This window comes from Diadema antillarum, unplaced genomic scaffold (assembly GCF_040938485.1).
Source record: "Diadema antillarum isolate AM-2024a unplaced genomic scaffold, OU_Dant_1.0 seq00001487_RagTag, whole genome shotgun sequence".
In the NCBI taxonomy this organism is placed as follows: domain Eukaryota; kingdom Metazoa; phylum Echinodermata; class Echinoidea; order Diadematoida; family Diadematidae; genus Diadema; species Diadema antillarum.
Window position 1 is genome coordinate 102,871 of NW_027272226.1, and position 20,631 is coordinate 123,501.

The 20,631-nt window shown below is 39.5% G+C and overlaps 1 protein-coding gene across 1 annotated transcript in view; it reads right to left on the bottom strand.

Annotated features, from left to right (window-relative positions):
- The window catches only part of LOC139709993 (uncharacterized), a 117,735-nt gene that overhangs the window by 22,088 nt on the left and 75,016 nt on the right, over positions 1-20,631 (bottom strand). Inside the window, exons 7-8 of the mRNA XM_071621946.1 lie at positions 2,307-2,453; positions 936-1,520 (exon numbers count right to left, since the gene is read on the bottom strand). Of these exons, the coding sequence (XP_071478047.1) occupies positions 936-1,520; positions 2,307-2,453 (732 nt within the window). The remainder of the gene's footprint in view (positions 1-935; positions 1,521-2,306; positions 2,454-20,631) is intronic.

Below are 20,631 nucleotides of genomic sequence, written 5' to 3' on the forward strand. Positions count from 1 at the left end.
TGCAAAATTTTTACATGGTAGGATGTTTTGTGATACAACTGACCTACACATATGCATCAAACGTCATATCTCGAACATTTTTTAAATCACTGCTCCCAAAGGTTACAACTGTACCTTTAACCCTAAAAAGACATTTCGCGCGATTACTCTGCAACACGCAATGCTCTCGCCGCGATGTTCTATGACTTGACACCAAATTTGTGACGCCCGGGGGTACAGTTCTGAAGTTACGTAACTTTTTGTACATGCACGTGAGGCCGAAAATGGCTCAAAACTGTGATTTTGTGTACAAAGTCAATGCAAATTGAGTTTTTTCACATGGTTCATATAAATATGCTTATTTTTACTCTCAATGGCTAAAATTAATTTGTTTTAGGAGTATTATGCTTCAAAAAGTGTCTGCCACAAATTTTGTTTAAAAAAACAACAAAAACAAAAGGTCGATAAAACAAGGAAATACATAAGAAATTCATAAAACAATAAAATAAATAAGAAATTAATTTTGATACCGATTTTTTTTCCAAGTACAATTGCAAAGAATGCCACTAAGAATAATTAGACCAAAAATGAGCACTTTTGGAGCTTTATTTACTGATTTAGATCAAAGAGTCTGATTTCTTGCATAAATTAGCATAATTAATCAAAATAAAATAAAAGAAGACTATTTTGTAAAATTTAGATATACGATCTTGTAGATTACATCGCACACTACCATTGTGCAAATTTCCGCGGCGATCGCGCGATCCACAGCCGAGATCTTAAGGGGGGGCCCTTTAGGCCCTCCCCCAGTCTTTCGAGCTACCAAAATAGCCCAGTCTTTTTAGGGTTAATACAATAGCACCCTTGTGGTTCTCGGCTGATGATGTACGACACACACATGTAGAAGAAGCAGTAGAAAAAGATCTCTTTCACACACACTTGTGAAGGTCCCTTACCTTGACTTGACAAGGTGTTGGAGAGGGAGTACTGAGGGCCCTTGACTTCCAAGTGTGTCGGTCCTGATCCAGGCAGGGGTAGCCGGTTCTCTGGCTGTTGGTGGACGTCGGTATGGAACTCTACCTGGGAGCCCTCGTCGTCGTAGATCTGGTCAAGCAGGATGCCGATGGAGTTGCGCTGGGGCTTCTTGGGCGGGCCGGCGTTCCTCAGGAGGGGGATCTGGTTGACGTTCATGTAGAGCTCGCCCCCGCCCCCATCTCCGTCCCCGCCCCCTCCTGCCGGTGGTACGTGGGAGCGCAGGGGTTTGAGTACCCTCTGCCCGGTCGGGGGCGAGCTGTGGAAGGCCCGCAGCTCCTGGTGGAGATAGTGTCGCAGGTAGGCGCCGTCGTTGGGCACGTTGTCGTAGATGTTGTGCGACATGTCTGCGTCATCCGGCGTGGAGTGGGTGGGGCTGTGGGAGGGGCGCAACCCGCCGTCGTACCCCGGCCCCAGGCTGGGGTTGGACCCCCTATGCTCTCCATCACTGTACAGCGGTGACACTGAGCTCTCCACTGCACTCGGAAGAGGTTCACCTCGTATGTGGGCTAAGGTGTAAAACAGATAAAGAACAACACAACAATGAAAAGAAAATAAACATATAAAATCAGTTTGATAACATAATACAATACAATGTTTTTGTAAATCAATGTGTGAGTGTAACCTTTCTTCAGATTTTGATTAGACTTTATTGAGCCTAGATCCTCAAAGAATGACTCTTGCACACAATTGCCTGTGTCAAATGTTCACCCACTGCAAGTCACGCATGCACAACATATCTTTGATAGATATGTCTTCTATTTTGCTCTAAAAGTAAAGAAAAGCGCCAAAACTTGTGCAATGGCTCTGTTTTCATGCTCGATCATAAAGGTAGGAGGGAAAATATATGAGAAACGTATAAACACACACAAAAATATACAAAACCATCTACAATAGCATTGAGTGTTGGTACCGGTACACTAAAACAGGATTGCTGTAGAACATTGTCTTCTCTGCTGTATTATAAAGCATGGTACATATGATAAGGGCTCGAATCACACCATTTTAGTCAGGTCAGGGCAAACTATTGAATGTACGATGTGCATTCCCACACGCGTCTTGTTGACATGAATATAAAGAAGTTATGGCTTTCGATATGGGAAAAACTCGAATACAATCCACGCCAAACTTTGGTGAAAGAAAGAGGGATAGCAGCTGTTAATTTCCATTTCTCAAGCATGCGTACAAAGATGACGAGACAGTATATTCAAAGACACATCGAGCCCATGCTATGTTCAGATTTTCATGGCCAATGTGAAGATGTGGCTGCACACATTCTGCAAGCATGTACTGACAGCTTTTAATCAGCATCGTCTGGCAGTGTAAACTCAGGGCTGTTTGACAGATCTTGGGGATAAAGATCGCCTTGATTCGGAAATCACACGCCCAGTTTACTGCTGTGTCTGGACCCCGATATGGATCCGTAATGTGATCGCCGTAATCTGTACAGCAGTAAAACAAGGAAGAGCAGACTGTACACATACAAGTGATTTGTCAAGAACATTGCTAAGCGGCTCAGTAATACAAACTTGTAGGTATCAGTTTCTCTCTGTGTATCTTGAACATATATCTCTATCATCTATCTCTATATATATCTCTCTTTTTATTTATCTTTCTATCTATCTATCTAATCACTTGTTATCTATGTTCAGGGACTTAGTGATAACACTAATATCATTTTTGTTTCTTTAGCTATTCATCCAAAACATATGCCTGTTCTCTCTCTCTCAAACTCTTTTTCTATCTTTAAACACCTATATATTCATCTACAGTACCATCTATCTATCTCTCTACCTATCTGTCTACATATGGATCTATTTTGTATATTAGCTATCAACTTGTATTTTTTTTTACATTAATTTCTGTGTTGGATATGTATGGGATACATGGATGGCATAACAATTTCCAAAGGCCTTTTCATACAGAAACAGATTCTATATGTCCCCTGTATAAAAGAAGTATACAGAAATACAGTGTACATACTGTATCAGCAGGAGAGAAAATTGTGTTGAATCATTCTAAGAAAGAAGCAAGGACAACTGATAATATGTTAATTTTGGAAAGAAATATCCAAGTATTGAGGAAGTTATGGCAATCTAAATTACTTTTATTCAAGCAAATGTTCAGCCTTTTCCCTAATCTCTGACACTGCACTGAGATCAGTATTCAGATGATCAAAGCTTTCCAAATCTAATCTTTAAAACCTTTTAAATCCCTGATTTTTTTTTCTTTCTTTTTCCCAAATCCTCATGGTAACAACGATGGCAAAAGCTTTATTCCCCATGGGGGCCCACTAATCTCACACAGCTCACTAAAATCCCAAAACAAACAAATGGCTAAAAGTGAATCAGCAAATAAAAATCTTTTTACTGTTATATCTAAATAAGACTGTATCATCTAGACTTCCAATCACTATCTACACAGTGACTGCCTTCATGCAGCAGTTCAAGCCTTCCACATTTACCAGCAAAAGTGCTGTTGGGGCCCCAGACTCCACCGAATTAACTTGAGCACCTTTTGCCCGGGCCTCTGTCCCTGGCTAAATTAAGTCTGTGACGTGCACAGCAGAATCTTCAAAACAGCTTAAAACCAACTAGAAAAAAAAAAGTAACTTTCCATTAAAAGCTGCAAGGATGAGATTAGAAGTCCCTGTAGATAAAGAAGAAAACAGTTGCCCTCATCCACAACTCCTCACCCCCCCCCCCCCCCCCAAAAAAAAAGAGGGGGGTGGAGGACAAACATTTGTTGGGGTAAAGGACAGGCAAACGCTTGACGCAACTTTGAACAAGTTTTTTTGTTGTTGTAATTGTGCGTTTTTTTTAGCGTACTTGTAATTCAGCAAGTGCTTTAATAAAAATATAATCATATTTATAAATCAAGCAGCTGATGGCGCAATAACTGTCTCCAGTCTGTCAAAACTCCTTTGACTCATCAGATCCGAGATTAAAGGCTTTTATCTGCTCAGCATCTCCGGAGCAATTATGAGCGCATTTGTTCGACTTGGAGACATATGACTGCCACTTGCAAGAGATATGAGGAGCAATCTACGGCTTTATCTCTCCATACATCAGAAGAGTATGTGTTGAACATTACACCACCTACACTGTAGTTAGCAAACAAGACACCATATACAGTGTATATAATAACCCTCTCTCTCTCTACTGTATTTAATTGCAAATTGTGCAATCTGGTACTGTACTATATAGGCAGAGAATCCAACTCTCCCGCTTTCGACGGGAGATCTCCCTCCGAAAGCCCATTTTTGCAAAATCTCCCGTTCTCCCACTTGAGATTTAATTTCTCCTGCCCTAGCTCTAGCCTGTGTCTCCCGCTTGAAATGAATTCTTACTTTAATAGTGTCATCGTATGTTGAAAAATAAGCCTGTGATAGCGCAAAAGAGCATCTTGAACCCTAGATGCCAGTCGCAAGGAACTTCGCGCTCGTGATGTGCGCTTCGTGTGCACATCAAGTTGGAGTCTCCCGTTTGCTTGGGGTTGGAGTCTCTGCTATAGGCCTAGATATATAGCGGCTTATTCTGATTTAAAAGGATATATACTGTATCGAAATGTCACTTTTGGGTGGTTGGAAATCCATGATTCTTGTGATGGGGGGGGGGGGGGGTAAGTTTGTGCTGCATGAGAAAAAGCTTATCGGGTATGCACATGAGAAAGACCCCAGGGGCGGGAGTCTTGTGCACAAGGCACCGACACTTCAAGTCTGTTTGATAATTCTTGTTCATAATTTATGTACGATACCTACATAACTAGATACTCAGATATCATAAGAGTGTCTATTTATGGGACTCTTTCCATGGAGGAGCCATTTATATTCTATATGGCCACATATCTTTGATAGCCAGGATGATCCTTGCTCCTGACATAAAATATTTTCAAATGCTTGGACAGTTGTCCAACCCCTGACTCTGTCTGAAGGACAGATAGTCTTATAATTTCAGACTCCTCATGAAACTACACGTATGAGTATTAAATAGGAATGGGGATGAGATTAGAATGTTGTAATGACAAGATGTCAAAGGGCAAATTCTTCCACCTTTGCCTGGTGTTGAAAAGGGTCATACAACTAGCCAATTCATTGATGTCGACTATCCTATGTGTATGTCTACACTGTATACCGCTGATGGCCATGAGGGGGTATGGATAGCCAGACTACCTGCCAAGCTTGATTACTGGTAACTGTTGATGCTCTCTTAGGCCTGCTCTAAAAATTGTGTCTTTTATAGTTTCCGGTAGACAAGATTCTTCCCTATCCTGAACTTCTCTGTATTAAAGGGACAGTCTGGTTCAATTGCTTAAAGGGGAAGTTACCCCCAAGCACATTAAATGAGAATTCAGTGAATGTGGGAAAGATCTCTATATACCAAGTTAAAGTTCTAGGAAAAGTAGATTATCTGCTTGAAAGTATTGATTACGTCTACATGCCACTGTGTCCTCAGGCCACCCATTCTACCTGGAAACTCTACAACAATCTGCTATGTCACAGTGGTGATGCAATATTACGAAATCATAACTGGATTTTCATTTAAATCTAATGTTTATATGTGACCGTGCACCACAAAACGAACATAAAGTCGCACACACTGATTTTGCGTGAGGACTGAAAATAAGTGAAATGGGTCAACCTAGCCGAACTTGACTTTTTCATATTTTCTGAAAGAGTGGGTCTTCTTTTACATTATGCTAAACTTTGGTATCATAAAACGGGGAGGAAAGTGTGTTTTTTTAGCAGTTTATCTTGAACATTTTCGGTAGAATAGTGTGATTCGGTGTGTCTTTAGAATCCCTTTTTCATTTCTGAAAAACCTTGTCCACACTCTTCACTTTCAACTCTATAATAACTTTTGAAAGGATAGTGCTACTGCTCTGAAAGTTGGCATCAATTATGGACGGAATGTGTTAATGAGGCATGCTTAATTTCAGTTTAATCAGATAATCCCTTCATTCTTGTTACTCTGGTAGTTTACTTCCTGTTTTTTGTTCCATTCATCGCACAGCCAGCACAGTTTGGTAAAGATTTAGGGCCTAAGCGCTTGAATAGACACTGTACTTCAGAGCCTCTTTTCTCAGTTCACACTTTTCCTGAGTTTGTGCTTTCTTTCCAATAGTTAGATAGGTTAGGAGAGTCCATTTGATTTGAGTTATACATCATTTTAAAGCTTAAAGTCTGCTCTTTCAGAATATGGTCTTAACTAAAAATTCATGTCTGGCGACTTTTTGTTTGTTCTGAGGTGCAGGGTCACATATTCAAGGTACACATAACTGGGCTATCTAATCTGTGTTTTGTCTTTTGTCCTCAAAATATTACATATTTTGAATCAGTGGCATCATATAGAGGTATTAAATTAAAAAAAAATAATGATTACAAATCTCCTTGCTAAAACTCCGTATATCAAAGCCAAAACTTTATTTGTTACAGTCTAACCTTTGCTATACGGCCATGCTGGGACTGGTGCCCATCCGAAAGCAGTTTTGACTGCCATCCGTATAAAAAGCAGTTTGGACTGACTAGGGCTGCGTTCATGCGAAACTAGAATTGCATTTCTAAACACGTTTAGTCGCTAAACATGTTTAGTTGCGTTGCGTTCATGCGATTTTTCCATTTAAACGTGTTTCAAAACGCCGATCTGAAACGCGAAAAAAAGGGCGTTTTGAATCATGATTCTGCCAGAATCACGATCGCAGAAACCGCATGAACGCAACCGTGATTTCAATCATGATTCTATGACGTCATTGTGCGCTGTGCGCATGCGTGTCTCATGGGGTACCTCATGCACAGCTTCTAGTTCTCTTCGCGCGCTTGTGTACGTCCTATGAATCGTGTGTTTTGGTACCATACTTGCACTTGTTTGTTTACATCAACGCCATACACCGATTCTATGCTAGTATCTAACGTTAACTGTTTAATATCATAATACATGTAATCACTCTCCGATTGAGTTGATAAAAGTAATAGCTGCAGCGCTGTGTCTACCAAGGGAAACAATTGGAGAGAAGAAAAATTAGGATTATTCCTCGATCTGTGGGCAGAGCCTGCAATGCCACAGCTTATCGGAAAGTACAGTGCCGACCGCGGGAAACGTCACGCAAACCCCTAGGGCAAATGCGGGAAGCCCTTTCGTCCGGGCGTACTAGTTTATACGCGGGCGTTTGGACGCGTACAGACGAGGGAAGTCGCCCGCACTTTCACGCTCGTCTAAACACCCGCATTTGCCCGAGCGCTCCAGCGCGGAATTAATGATATGAAAATCAAACTCTCCCGTCAACCATCGGCTACATGAAGGAAATTAGCTGAAATCGATCCGCGAAAATCTTCTGAAAAGTATCAGTAATTTGCCGGATGTTTGCTTTTACGTTCGAAAGTAAAATAATAACCATGACACTCAGCTCCCGAATATGCTAAAGCAAATGTCGAATGATCCCTTTGACGTTTGGAAATGAATAACAATAATACTCCGTACGATGATTAAATAAATGTCGCATGTTTGCTTTTACTTTCGGAAGTAAATAGCAATAACATTCATCTCCGGAAGATGCTAAAATAAATGTCGGATCTTTGCTTTGACGTTCGGAAATGAATAACAATAATATTCAACTCTGTACGATGATAAAAATAAATGCCGGATGTTTGCTTTTACGTTCAAAAGTAAATAACAATAACATTCAGCTCCGGAAGATGCTAAAATAAATGTCGAATGATCCCTTTGATGTTCGTAAATTAATAACACTAATATTCAACTCCGTATGATGATTAAACAGATGTCGGGTGTTTGCTTTTACTTTCGAAAGTAAATAGCAATAACATTTGGCTCCGGAAGATGCCCAAAAAATGGCAGATGATTGCTTTTTACGTTTGGAAGTGAATAGCAGTAACAGTCTGCTCCATATAATAAAATAAATGTCGGATATTTGCTATTACATTTCGAAATGAAGAACAGTAACATTCAGCTGCGTTTGATGGTAAAGTAAATGTCTGATGTCTGCCTTGACGTTCAAAATGAAAAACAGTAACATTCGGCTCCGTACGATGCTAAAATGATTGTCGGATGTTTGCTTTTAAATTTGGAAATGAATAACGGTAATGTTCTGCTCCGAACGATGCTAAAATAAATAACAGATTGTTGCTTTTACATTTGGAAATGATTAACGGTATTAATCGGCTCAGTTAGATGCTAAAATAAATAGCGGATGTTTGCTTTCACGTTTGGAAATGAAAAAGGATATCATTCAGCTCCGTAAGGTGCTAAAATGAATGTCGGTTGTTTGCTTTAACATTTGAAAATGATTAACGGTAACATTCGGCTCCGTAAGGTGTCAAAATACTAGTAAATGTTGGATGATTGCTTTTACGATCAGAAATGAATAACGGTAACTTTAGCCTCTTTACAATGCTAAAACAAATGTCGGATAAATCAGATAATTTTGCTTAACATTCGACGTCGTGCGACACCAAGTTGATTGCATAAACCTTCGACACTTCGTTGCTGCTCAATTTTATTTGATCTCGACATTATGGACGCTATACCTATTTGAATTAATTGTCCTTATTTTATCAACCTTCGACATCAGCCGCTACTTTATAGTTTTCTCGATCACTGACGTCGGACGGTATGACCTAATCAACTTTGGTCATTGGTCGCTATTTAATAATTTCATCAACCTTACACATCGGTAGCTATTATTCCGATGTTCGTTATTCCGAAGGCTCTCTAGTCCGAAGATTCGTTATTCAGAAGGTATATTGTTCCGTTAATTTCATTTTCGGATTCATGAATCTTCGGAATAACGAACCTTCGGAATAACGCCACAAACGTTCGAATTAACGAACCTGTAGGTTTAGGGAATTTGTGTGTTTCGAATTTAACGACCCTTCGGAATGACAAACCTTCGGAATATTACGAACAGCACCCATCCGATTATCAACCTTCGACATCGATCGCTGCTTACTGATTTTATCAACCTTCGACGTCGACCGTAAATAACGTATTTGATTGACACTTTCGACGTCGATCGCTGCACATTAGATTGGCAAACCGTCGAAGTGTCGATTGCTGCCTATTTATTTACTGGTTCCCCAATATCTGACTTAGTTACTGATTTAATCTACCTTCAACATCGGTCGGTCATTATATTGTAAGTGGCCACTTATTGTCTCGAGCTTGATATTTCCCAATGGCGTCCACGTCCACACACACACACACACACACACACACACACAAAAGAAAAAGATCTGAGTCTTAAAGGTCTAACGAGGCGTGAAAGTCTTTGTGTGATGCTTTTAATTGTGTCATTCACAATAGTGTCACGGTCCCTAAGATGGATGAAAGAGGAGCAGATCTTAAGAAGCCACTTGAGTTGAAGTTTAGCACCGTCTGTCTATTCTTAAAGTACACGATTTGTAGGGAAAAAAGAAAAAGACAAAGAGAGGGAGAAAACAAAGAAAACGTAGGAGAGAGAGAAGGGTATGGCGAAACCACCAGAGTGGCATTATGTAATCAACAAAGCTGCGTTTAACCATGGAGCTACTAACAGAATAGCTCCATGGTTTAACTTTACTCGAGTCCCCGAGAAGTGGTACTACACGTGCATGCATAATGTTTATCTTGGATACAATGGTACCCTTCTCTCCTTTCATGATAAATTGTTTATACGTATCACGTAACTATATCAATGCATGTTTACGTCGCAATTTGTCCAATCGGGGTTTTCCCTCTTTAAGGAGTGCTTGCTTTCCAAGAAAAAAAAAAAGGATGAAATGATTATGAGCAAAACTGAATGCATTTAAGCAGCGGAATCGCGCTACATCAATAGCACTCCAAAATCTTCGAGTGATCCCGGAGGTCACTCCGAGTGAAAATGAACATTTTCACTCAAAATTCACTCCAATTTCACTCTAAATTGACTCCGTTTTAAATGTATCCACCCCTTCAAGTGTGAATGTTTTCATTTTTTTTTAAGAGAGAGAGAGAGAGAGAGTAGGCCTACTGTGCATTGGAATACGAATCTCTGCTGTGCAGCGATATTATGATCGCTATAAAAACGATCAGTTCGATGAGCAAAGCACGTGCTTGCCCTGCCAGCAGTGAGTGCGCCATGTGGTTCCAACATACTCATCTTGTGTGCCCAGCGTGTTTTTATCACAGAACTCTTGTGTGTAGAGTTCTGTCGTTTTTACGTTATGGTCAATTCATGACGTGTGAGTGCTTCGACTTGAGGCCTGTGAGATTGACAGGTGCCGTTTACAAGAATAAAAACTGTCAGTAGTGACTATCAATCCCAAAATCAGTTGCTATAGTAATCAGACTAATTACTTAAGTGTAGAGTTACATGTAGTTATGTATTTCGAATGACAATGCGCACATCCCCTTTATCATCACACTTTTGATACGGCGGACAGAAGGCCGTTAAATTTCATTGCTCTCAATGATTCGATACAATCATAGCTTTTAAAAGGTCCAATTAAACAAATCGGATATGAAATCACGGTTACAGCTCGTTATTCCGAAGGTTCGTTAGTAAGGTTCTTTAGTCCGAAGGTTTGTTAATCCGAAAATGAAATAAGGTTCGTTATTCCGAAGGTTCGTTAATCCGAAAATGAAACAAAGCTCGACTTACTTCGAAGGTTCGTTACGGACCCTATATCATTTCGGATCCTATATCATTTCGGATCAACGAACCTTCGAGATAACGAACCCTATTTCATTTTCGGATTAACGAACCTTCGGAATGACGAACCCTATGTCATTTTTGGATTAACGAACCTTCGAAATAACGCCGCAAATGTTCGAATTAACGAACCTTTTTTCGTTTTCGGATTAACGAACCTCTATGGTTTAGGGAATTTGTGTGTTTCGGATAAACGAACCTTCGGAATAACGAACCTTCGGAATAACGAACAGCACCCGAAATCACGTCTTTATCTTGTTAAGATATAAGACAAAAAAAAAGGTCTTTATATGGCAGTGTCAAACATTCTTTACGAGACGCTGTTGCCCCGATTTCGTTGCTGTTCCCACGGCCCTCAGTTCATGAACTTGCGATGTTTCTTTATTGCGTGTGTTTCTAGCTTGTATTTGGCACTCACGGAATGAATGCGCGTACAGTATGGTAGGCTACATACTCGTGCTCTTGTTGTTGCTGAACATTTCCCCTTCACAGTGATTGTGTGGCATGATCGTTGAGTATGTTCAGATGGTGTTAGTGCGTTGATTAAAATGTTACCACAATAGATGCACGTGTGCTATAACAACGATCTGAGGTCTTTGCTCCGCGCTGCTTTCTTGTTTACAAACATTGAATCTTGGTGAACTTAATTCACTATCGTCCCCATGCTAACATGCAAAAGAAGAAAACGCTTTTGTTCTTGTTTATGTGTACCATGCAGTGAACAGAAGGTAGACCTGTAAACTGTGCCGCTAGGCCCTAGCTGTAGTTTGCACTTTGACGGATTGTCACTGCTCGTCTACTATTCGAAGCGAAATGAAAATCAAACTAGAGATCTCGTGCTGTATACTTTCTCGTACTGTGTACTATATACCATATTTAAAATGCAATTTGTGGTAGTACTTGTCAACGCTGTGTTTTTGGCTCAAACTTTTCTCTCTCAAACTTACTTGGTTACGCAGGGGCGGATCCAGGGAGGACCGCAACCGGCGCCCCCCCCCCCCCCCCTTTTATTTATTTTTTTGTTGAAACAAAAGAAATGTAAAAAAAAAAAATGGGGGAGGGGTGCGTGCGCCCCCCTTTAATTTTGTAAACGCGCCCCCACTTTACGGAATTCCTGGATCCGCCCCTGTTACGGGATAATACCTATCAGAATCTTCATGTAGTATTTCTTGTGATTTTGGTGCAAGCTGCATGGCAGTATTGATTTTGAGACACTTCTATGGTCCGTCAGCACCTGATTCTCTTTATGTGACGATGTGCACGTGAAAAGCATTCAAACTTTCCCATGTTTTTGCTCTTGCATTAAAGGCGTATTAATTCACCACGTACATGAAACAAAACCCCCATAGTTCTGAAATGTGAGTTATAGGGATAGAAACAACCGCTGGAAAAAAAAAAATTGAATCCGTATGATCGAAAATACAGTACACAATGTGAACGGTTACAGTTCGCTATTCCGAAGGTTCGTTAATCCGAAAATATGAGGTTTGTAACTTGTTATTCCAAAGGTTCATTTATCAAAAAAATGAAATAAGGTTCGTTATGCCGAAGGTTCGTTAATCCGAAAATGAAACAAAGGTCCTAATTCCGAAGGTTCTTTACAATCTATAAGAGAAATACTGATATCTCCTTATATTCTAGGCTTTATTACAAAAAAATATGTAGGATGCTTTGCACAACGGACCTATTATGCATCACATGTGATATCTAAAACATCTTTTAAATCACTGCTCCCAAAGGTAAACATATGACCTTTGTGTATCTACTCGTTTGTGTGTATGTGTGTGCGTGTGGGGGGGGGGAAATAGTTTCCTTCTTCTTCTTCTTTTTTGTTAGAGTTTATCTTAGTTGATCTTGATACAGTGTACCTCTTTCGGTGCGCCCTTTCTCTTGTTATGTCACTTCATCTGTTTCTACATTTTGAAGCAAAGTAATTTGTTCAAGCATTGTGTATGTCCTCGTAACCGTAATGTGTCATTTTGCGGCGATGAGTTGGTTCTAGTAGGCCCTATTATCGCTGTGAGATGTAATTTTTGTAATAACGTGTTGAGAATAACAGATTTTTGTTTCTGAACGAAAGGAAAATGACGGAATTGTTTTGATAACCAATGTGGATGACGTGTTGAGAATTCTGATTCCTGTTTCAGAACGAAAGGAAAATGACGGAATTATTATTTTGATAACCAATGTGGATGACTACCTTCTATAAGTGATTTTGGTGTGAAAAGAGAGTTTGCTCAAAGAAACGCTTCTCATGAATGGTCAACGAAACAAAATACATCATACAATGCAACGTGACTCGCGTGCATTTAGCAAACGAAATGTCTAGACCTCCTTTAAGTTCAAGTAAAATGCATAAAACACAGAATAAGAAAGCAGACAAACTAACAAATATGGAATTAATGACCGCAGACGTAACGTAGGAAAACCTGACACCTATGCTTGAAGAAATTCCCACAAAAGCAGAGCGCAAGATAAAAGAATACATGTGCGTAGTCCATACAGGTCGTGATGCGCTCGGTCGAAATGCGTATGTCGCAGTAAACGAAATTTTAGGCATGTCTACACATGTATATATAAATACTTGAATTCTACATACATTGTATAGTTTTATCTTTACAATAATATATAAAACAACCCCTTTCCGCATCCCTAGAAGTCATAAAAGAAAAAAAAAAAGAAAATCGCCCTTAAAGTTCAGGTTATGTTCAAGCTCACAACCCGTTCCCCCCCCCCCCCCCCCCCCCATGATGCAACAGTCCTGCTTAGCGACGGCGTTAACGCTTCATCGCACACACATAAATGGCGACAGCTTGGGTGTGTGAGAAAATTCATTCTTAAATGGATGCACCCCCATGGCACTCAGGATTATCACTGACCCTCCTATGCCTTTTGTCTATCCACCCTCCTGCTTTAATCCCCCTCCCTTCACCTGTTGGCCTCCTTGCCCATGACCTCCCATCCTCTCCTTTTGTTTTCTTTGTTCCGTGTCCCTAGCCTGTCCCTGACTGTTCGTGTTGTGTGAACTTCTTTATAATGTGATTGCTTTCCCTGCCTGATTATCATTTTGCCTCTGACGAATATTCTTCTGGAATCAAAAGCTCAGGCCCCTTTAGAGTATAGACTCCATTTTACTCCTTTGGCACGCCACTGATATTCGATAAGCAGTTTTCAGCATTTTTGTGTTTGTTTGTTTTTGTTTTCGTTTTGTTTTGTTTTGTTTTGTTTTTGCTACAGATAATTAGCCAATCACAAGACAGATATAATTCGATTCTAACCAATACCAAAATACGGTTGCCTGAATGTAAACTTTGGTGTGTTTGTGTGTGTGTCGGCTGCAGTGTAGTTTGAAACAACAGAAACAGAAAAAAGAAAGAGGCACGCAATGTGTGCTATATACGAAAAGCCTCATTTACCGAGAAAGTTGATCGCTTCCATTCTCCTCCCATGTTGTTGTCAATGGAAGCTAAAGAGAATGCTTTTAGCAAGTATACCAGTACCTAAAGAGGACCTGAGGAACCCGTTGTTTTGAATGCTGTGCTCGGTACGAATTCAAAACGCAGTCGAAGTTATCAGAATGCCATTATAATAGAACTGATAGCTCTATAGAAAACTTGTTTAGGTCAGTAAAGGTTGCCGTAATGCAATCTTTGTGGAATTGACTCATTACATCTGAGCATTTTGAAAAACGTGTAGAGTACTTTCGTTTTGCATATAAATGTTAAGAAATAGTTTGAACTATGAAAATAAAAAAGTATGGTTACTTCAACGATGTTGAATAGTTCGATTAGCCGTGATGCATAAAGTGAATTCATGAATTCATCTGACTAATCCTTACCGATTGATGATCACTTCTATAAGCCAACAGTTAAGCTGAACTGCTTTGGAGTGATAAGACGCCAACTAACGAACAAAATGCCACATAATCGCGCGATTTTCAAACATTTTTGTGAGCGTCACCCGACCAATTTCAAGTGACGAATGTAACACTATTATATTACTGTATAATAGCAGACTGCTTTACAATTTGTAAATATTACGATCAACTGTTAATAAAAAAATAAATAAAACGATGAGGCAAAGATGAGGCAAAGTACGGGTAATTGCGAAAGGGTGTATTCCCGCCTTTTCTAGACAGGTAAACGATGAAAACTTGGTACATGTTGTATGCTATTATAATTATTATAAAATCCTGTAGCCAGAACTGATTTTACGATCATCTTTAACCTTTCAGAAAGTTCCAGTTTTCAACTTAAATAGTAGCGATAGCTTGTAAGAGTAAATTAGCATCCCTCTGACTATTTTTGGTCAATATGCATACTCTTAACCCTATTCTAACTGGGGGGGGGGGGGTCAAATTGACCCCCCCCCCCCACGTTTCGCGCCACGATTCTGCAACGCGCAAAGATTTTGCCGCGTCGTTTCACAACTTTTTTCATTGAAGTCTTCCGCATATTTTGAGACCAAATTTGCGACGTCTGAGTACACCGTTCTGAAGTTACGTAATGTTATGCAAATGCATGTCAACCGGAAAACAGCTCAAATTCATGATATCGTGTGCAAATTGAATGCAAATTGTGTTTTTTTGGTTAAATTGATATAAATTAGAGTATTTCATCTTTGAACCATTGAAATTAATCAATTCTAGTGTAGATAAGCCTGAAAAAGTGCCTGCAACAAATTTTGAAAAACAACAGAAAACAAAAGGTCGAAAAAACAATAAAATACATAAGAAATTAACAAAACAAAAAAAACAAAAGAAATTGATTTTGATTGTGCTTTATTTTTAAATGAAAATTGGTTTATATGTCTTGAGGAATTTTGACACAAAAATTTAGCAATACTTCAGTCTTTTTTATGGAGTTATAGGTGAAAATATGATTTCATGCACAACTTTGCATAATCAATTTATTAAAAATAGAAAGGCAATATTTTTCTATTGTATGACCATGTAATCTTGTAGTTGACATCCAGCTCTATCTTCAGGAAAAATTTCGCAGCGATCGCGCGATCGGTGGCCGAGATCTGAAGGGGGGGGGGGGGGGGGGGGGGGGGTCACCCCCAGTAAAAACTCCTCCCAGTTAGAATAGGGTTAAGCCAGCTGGACAGAGCGATCAATGGGCGCGATTATCACCACGCGTGGTTAACCTAAACAATGCTCGGCCGGCTTGTTCGGTTTCAGTGTTGTTTTTTGTTTCTATTTCCCCCTTTTAAAAACGAAGGTTCCTTAGTCCAGCCATTGTTTTCGCTTCCTGCTCAAGACATTGAACAGTTCAGCAAAGCTGAAGTTTAGATCACTAAACGGCGACATGAACTCATGATGATAATAGGACTTAGATCACAGCCGAAAGTGCGCTCCTTCATTACTCTAGAATGAGAAAGAATACCCTGTCTGTGTTCAAAGTTGGGTTACGGACGATGAAAAAAAAAGGTTTGAATCATGAATTGTCGGATGACGTCGACAGGTTGATGATATAAATATTAGCGTATCATGGGAAAGATTAAGTAATGATGAGCCCAATGATATCGCAGGGCTCCAAACTAATTTTTATTTTTTGACCACCAAAATCATTGATTTCTATTTTTTTTTTTTTTTTGGTGGCCAAAAAAATCAAGAAAAACATAGGAAAAACTAAATCGGTCCTGCTAAAAACAATTATTAAGCATTACTGACGTGACAGGTACCCATGTCTAAAATAAATGAATACAAAAGTAGATCATCTTATCACCATTATTCTGAATTCTAAGATTTAGCAAATAGGCTTATAGATAATTATAAAAGTTGATGCCTATTAGGTGGTCATAGCTTACTTTTGGGATGAGAAAGTGGGAGCATTTCCAGATTGTTTGTTTTAGCATTGTAAAGAGCCGAAAGTTACCGCTATTCATTTCTGATTGTAAAAGCAATCATCCAACATTTACTATAGTATGTTAGAACCTTACGGAGCCGAATATTACCGTTAATCATTTTCAAATACACTGTATAAAAGCAAACAACCGACATTCATTTTAGCATCTTATGGAGCTGAATGTTACCCTTATTGATTTCCGAATGTGAAGCAAACATCCTCTATTTATTTAAGCATCATACTGAGCCTATTTATACCATTAATCATTTTCAAATGTGAAAGCAATAATCTGTTATTTATGTTAGCATTGTACCAGAGCTGCCAACCGTTCCGAAAAATTCGTATACGAAAAATCGAAGGGAATACGACAATATGAAAACGTCCTTAGAAAGTACGAATTCACAGTGGGGAAAAATAATGGGTAAAAATATAGCAAACGCACGTCGCATGTGCCATGTTATCTGTATTCAGCTGGGATATCGATGCAACGCGTACGCACCGTATGTGGAAAGCGCTGAATAGAAAAATGTGCGCACACGCATATCGCTGCTTGCGTACTGTGTACACCGAACAGAACTTCGCGCGCGTGAATCCCTGTCGCCTACGGACCCTGGATGTTTACATGGATCGCCGTGGTATCCCCATGTGTGGCCGGCCGGCTGGGGATTGTCTACACACTGTAGCCAGCTGCCACTACAGTACCGTATGAGGCGGGGTGAAAGCGTCCCGTTGTGCAATGTCTGCTTCTTTTTCTCTTCTTTTCATCCTCTTGTCCCTTGCCTCCCAAGTACGAAATGATTTTTAGAGTGTTGTGTGTTTTTTTTATAACGCTATTGCATCATTTTCTGCGAGGAAGTTGTAGAGGTGAGTTTCTGTTCGTGTATTGATGACTGATGTGCACTGCCCTCTGCAGTATATGTGCAGGTGAAAAGCGTTCGAACTTTCTTTCCCGAGTATCGTGGAAACTCGATTATTTCTAGGCCTATTAAAGGAGATCTCATATAACAGAATACTTATAACAAACTATTTTCCGGTCAAAATGAATCAATTTCCTTTGTTTTGTATCGTTTATTGACTTGATCCCATAGGATCTCGTCGCAATACCGAGTTTTATATGTGTGTTTATTTTCGCGTAGCTTTCGGTGCTGCAAAACTTTTGCTAGGGCCTAAGCTTACTACTAAACTTCGTTTTATTTCCGTCGTTTCTCACACCTCGTTTAGTACGATTTCTTCCATTTTATATCACTTTATCCGTTCCCTTTATACTTTGAAGTATTTAAACCTAATTCTCTTAGTGTCTCGCACTGTTATTTTCGTAACGGCGATTTCTCCGCTTCGCTGCAATCGAAGCGATCCCAGCCGCTTCGATGTGCTATTTGTTGTCTTTTCTAAATGTTTGTGTTGTTGGGAGGTGTTGATACTTTGTATTTATTATTGAGTTTCCTAGGTATTTATCTCGAGGGGTTATGCGTGTTTCTTAATGTTGATCATAGGAAAAGGCTAAAATGATCTTGAGTGATGTCTGATAGTGATGATAACTCTGCTAGTGGTGACTGGTGTAAAAAGACGGCTTCCTGTGAATGCTTAGCGTACGTGACGTTTGTTTTATTTCCCTTTCCCTCTAGTCTTCTTTCCCCCTTACTCCTCTTTCCCCTCTCAAGAATGATTAAAAAAAAAGAAATTACGTACACCTCACAACAAAACGAACCATGTGCTATAGCAACTTTCCTAAAGTTAAATTTAAATGTTCAATATCAGCAAAGAATAAGGCGAAAACACGAATGACAATAAATAAAAGCGAAGAGATTGTGTATGCAGTCTCTTCGGCTCGAAGAAACTTGACACCCCACCCCTCTCCATCGTGGAAATTTCCACAAAAGCAGGTGCCACACCCAGGTGCGTGCCAGACGAAAGAATGCGCGCATTGGAATAAACAGCGTGTAAGTGTCCTGGAAATATCGATCGAAGAACCAGCTCATTAGTTGAATTAAAGGAATAATTCCAAAGATATCATGATTCTATGTCTATAGCCTTTCTTTAGGCGCATAGTAGGGAACATCGAACAGTCCATTATAGTGTACTTGATCGAATATCTAATGTTCCCTGAACAATAAATAAAAGGATTGATTATTCAGTCAATTAAAAATGCAATCACAGAAATACATGAAAGGTCTCGTATGCCCAGACAAATTCACTACGAGAAGGTCCAATGAGATGCAGTCATCACTTGGTTAGACAGCAAAATCAACGTGTAATGACAATTAATTTCAGTTCACGCGCATCAAAACTGCTTATTACTTTTCAAAGTTTTGGCTATCAACATTCGTTCGTGGGTGTGTTTTGTTTGTTTGTTTGTTTTGTGTGTTTTTCCCTCGTGAAAGACGTAATGATTTCTTCATATCGAACGTAAACTGCATGTTTACCGTAAACAAGCCATTCAGCTCAGCTCAGCTATGGCGCATTCGATCCATCGAACTTGCAGTAACCTCTTATAGGCAGGAGCACATGGCGCATTCATTTAAACTTGAAAATGAAGCCACGTGTTTGCACCACATCGGCGCTTCCACACACAGCGCGGCATTTTGCGATCATCGTTATAGCAGACTTTCCGATTCCAGTCAGGGGAAAAGGAATTGGAATACTTCGAAAAATACTGATGTTTAAAATCCAATAAAATGAAAAAAGCCTGAAAACAACGCATGATTATGTTTTGATAGTACATAATTGGAAACACAGAACAGAGTTTTGCATCCGCTCACACAGAAGCTCTCTTGAGAAGATCAAGCATTCCCCGTCCCCTGCTAGAAAGTGGAAGCTTCCATAATCAGCCCAGACAGTTTTTGGAGGTACAAACTTGCACTTGTACACATTGCGAGAAAGCAATCAATCAACGCTGAACATTGCGTAGTTTAGAATCTTTATCGTGCTGGTGACCAGCTGGATGCTTCGGCATGTGTCATAACGTTATGTTTAGAGCCTGTAGGCCTCATAGCAAAAAGAGGGAGATTGAAAAAATACGAATTCTGATGGATAATACGAATTTTGGAGCTGCTGAGTACTAATTTGTGCTTCGAAAGGTTGGCAGCTCTGTCGTATACGGAGCAGAATTTAACAGTTAGTCATTTCCAAATATAAAAGCAAACATCCGACATCTATTTTATCATCGTACGGAGCCGAATGTCACTGTTGTCCACTTGCGAAAGTGAAATGAGTCATCTGACAATTATTTCATCATATCGTACGGGGCCGAGTTTTGAACGTCAAGGCAGACATCAGACAGTTTTTGTGTGTGTGTGTGTGTGTGTTTTGTTTTGTTTTGTTTTTGTTTTGTTTTTTACCATCAAACGCAGCCGAATGTTACTATTCATTTCGAAATGTAATACACATGTAGCAAATATCCGACATTTATTTTAGCATAGTACGGAGCAGAATGTAACTGCTATTCACTTCCAAACGTAAAAGCAATCATCCGGAGCCGAATGTTATTGCTATTTATTTGCGAAAGTACATAGCAATACAAATTATAAGCAAGCATCCGACATTTATTTAAACATCGTACGGAGTTGAATATTATTATCATTCATTTCCGAAAGTCGAACGGAGCTGACTGTTATTGTTATATTTCGAACGTAAAACTGAATATCAGACATTTATTTTATCATCGTATATACGGAGTTATTTGGGTTATTCATTTCCGAACGTCACAACAAACATGCGTTATTTATTTTATCATCTTCCGGAGCTGAATGTTATTGCTATTTACTCTTGAACATAAAAGCAAACAGACATTTATGTTATCATCATATACACGGAGTTGAATATTATTGTGTTCATTTCCGAACCATCGAACGCAGCTGAATGTATAGTGTTATTCATTTCGAAATTTAAAAGCGAACATCCGACAGTTATTTTAGCATCGTATGGAGCAGAACATTACTGCTATTCACTTCCGAACGCAAAATCGTATATACGGAGTTGAATATTTTTGTTATTAATTTCCGAACGTCACAGCAAACATTCGACATTTATTTTAGCATCTTCCGGAGCTGAATGTTATTGCCATTTACTCTTGAACATAAAGGCAAACATC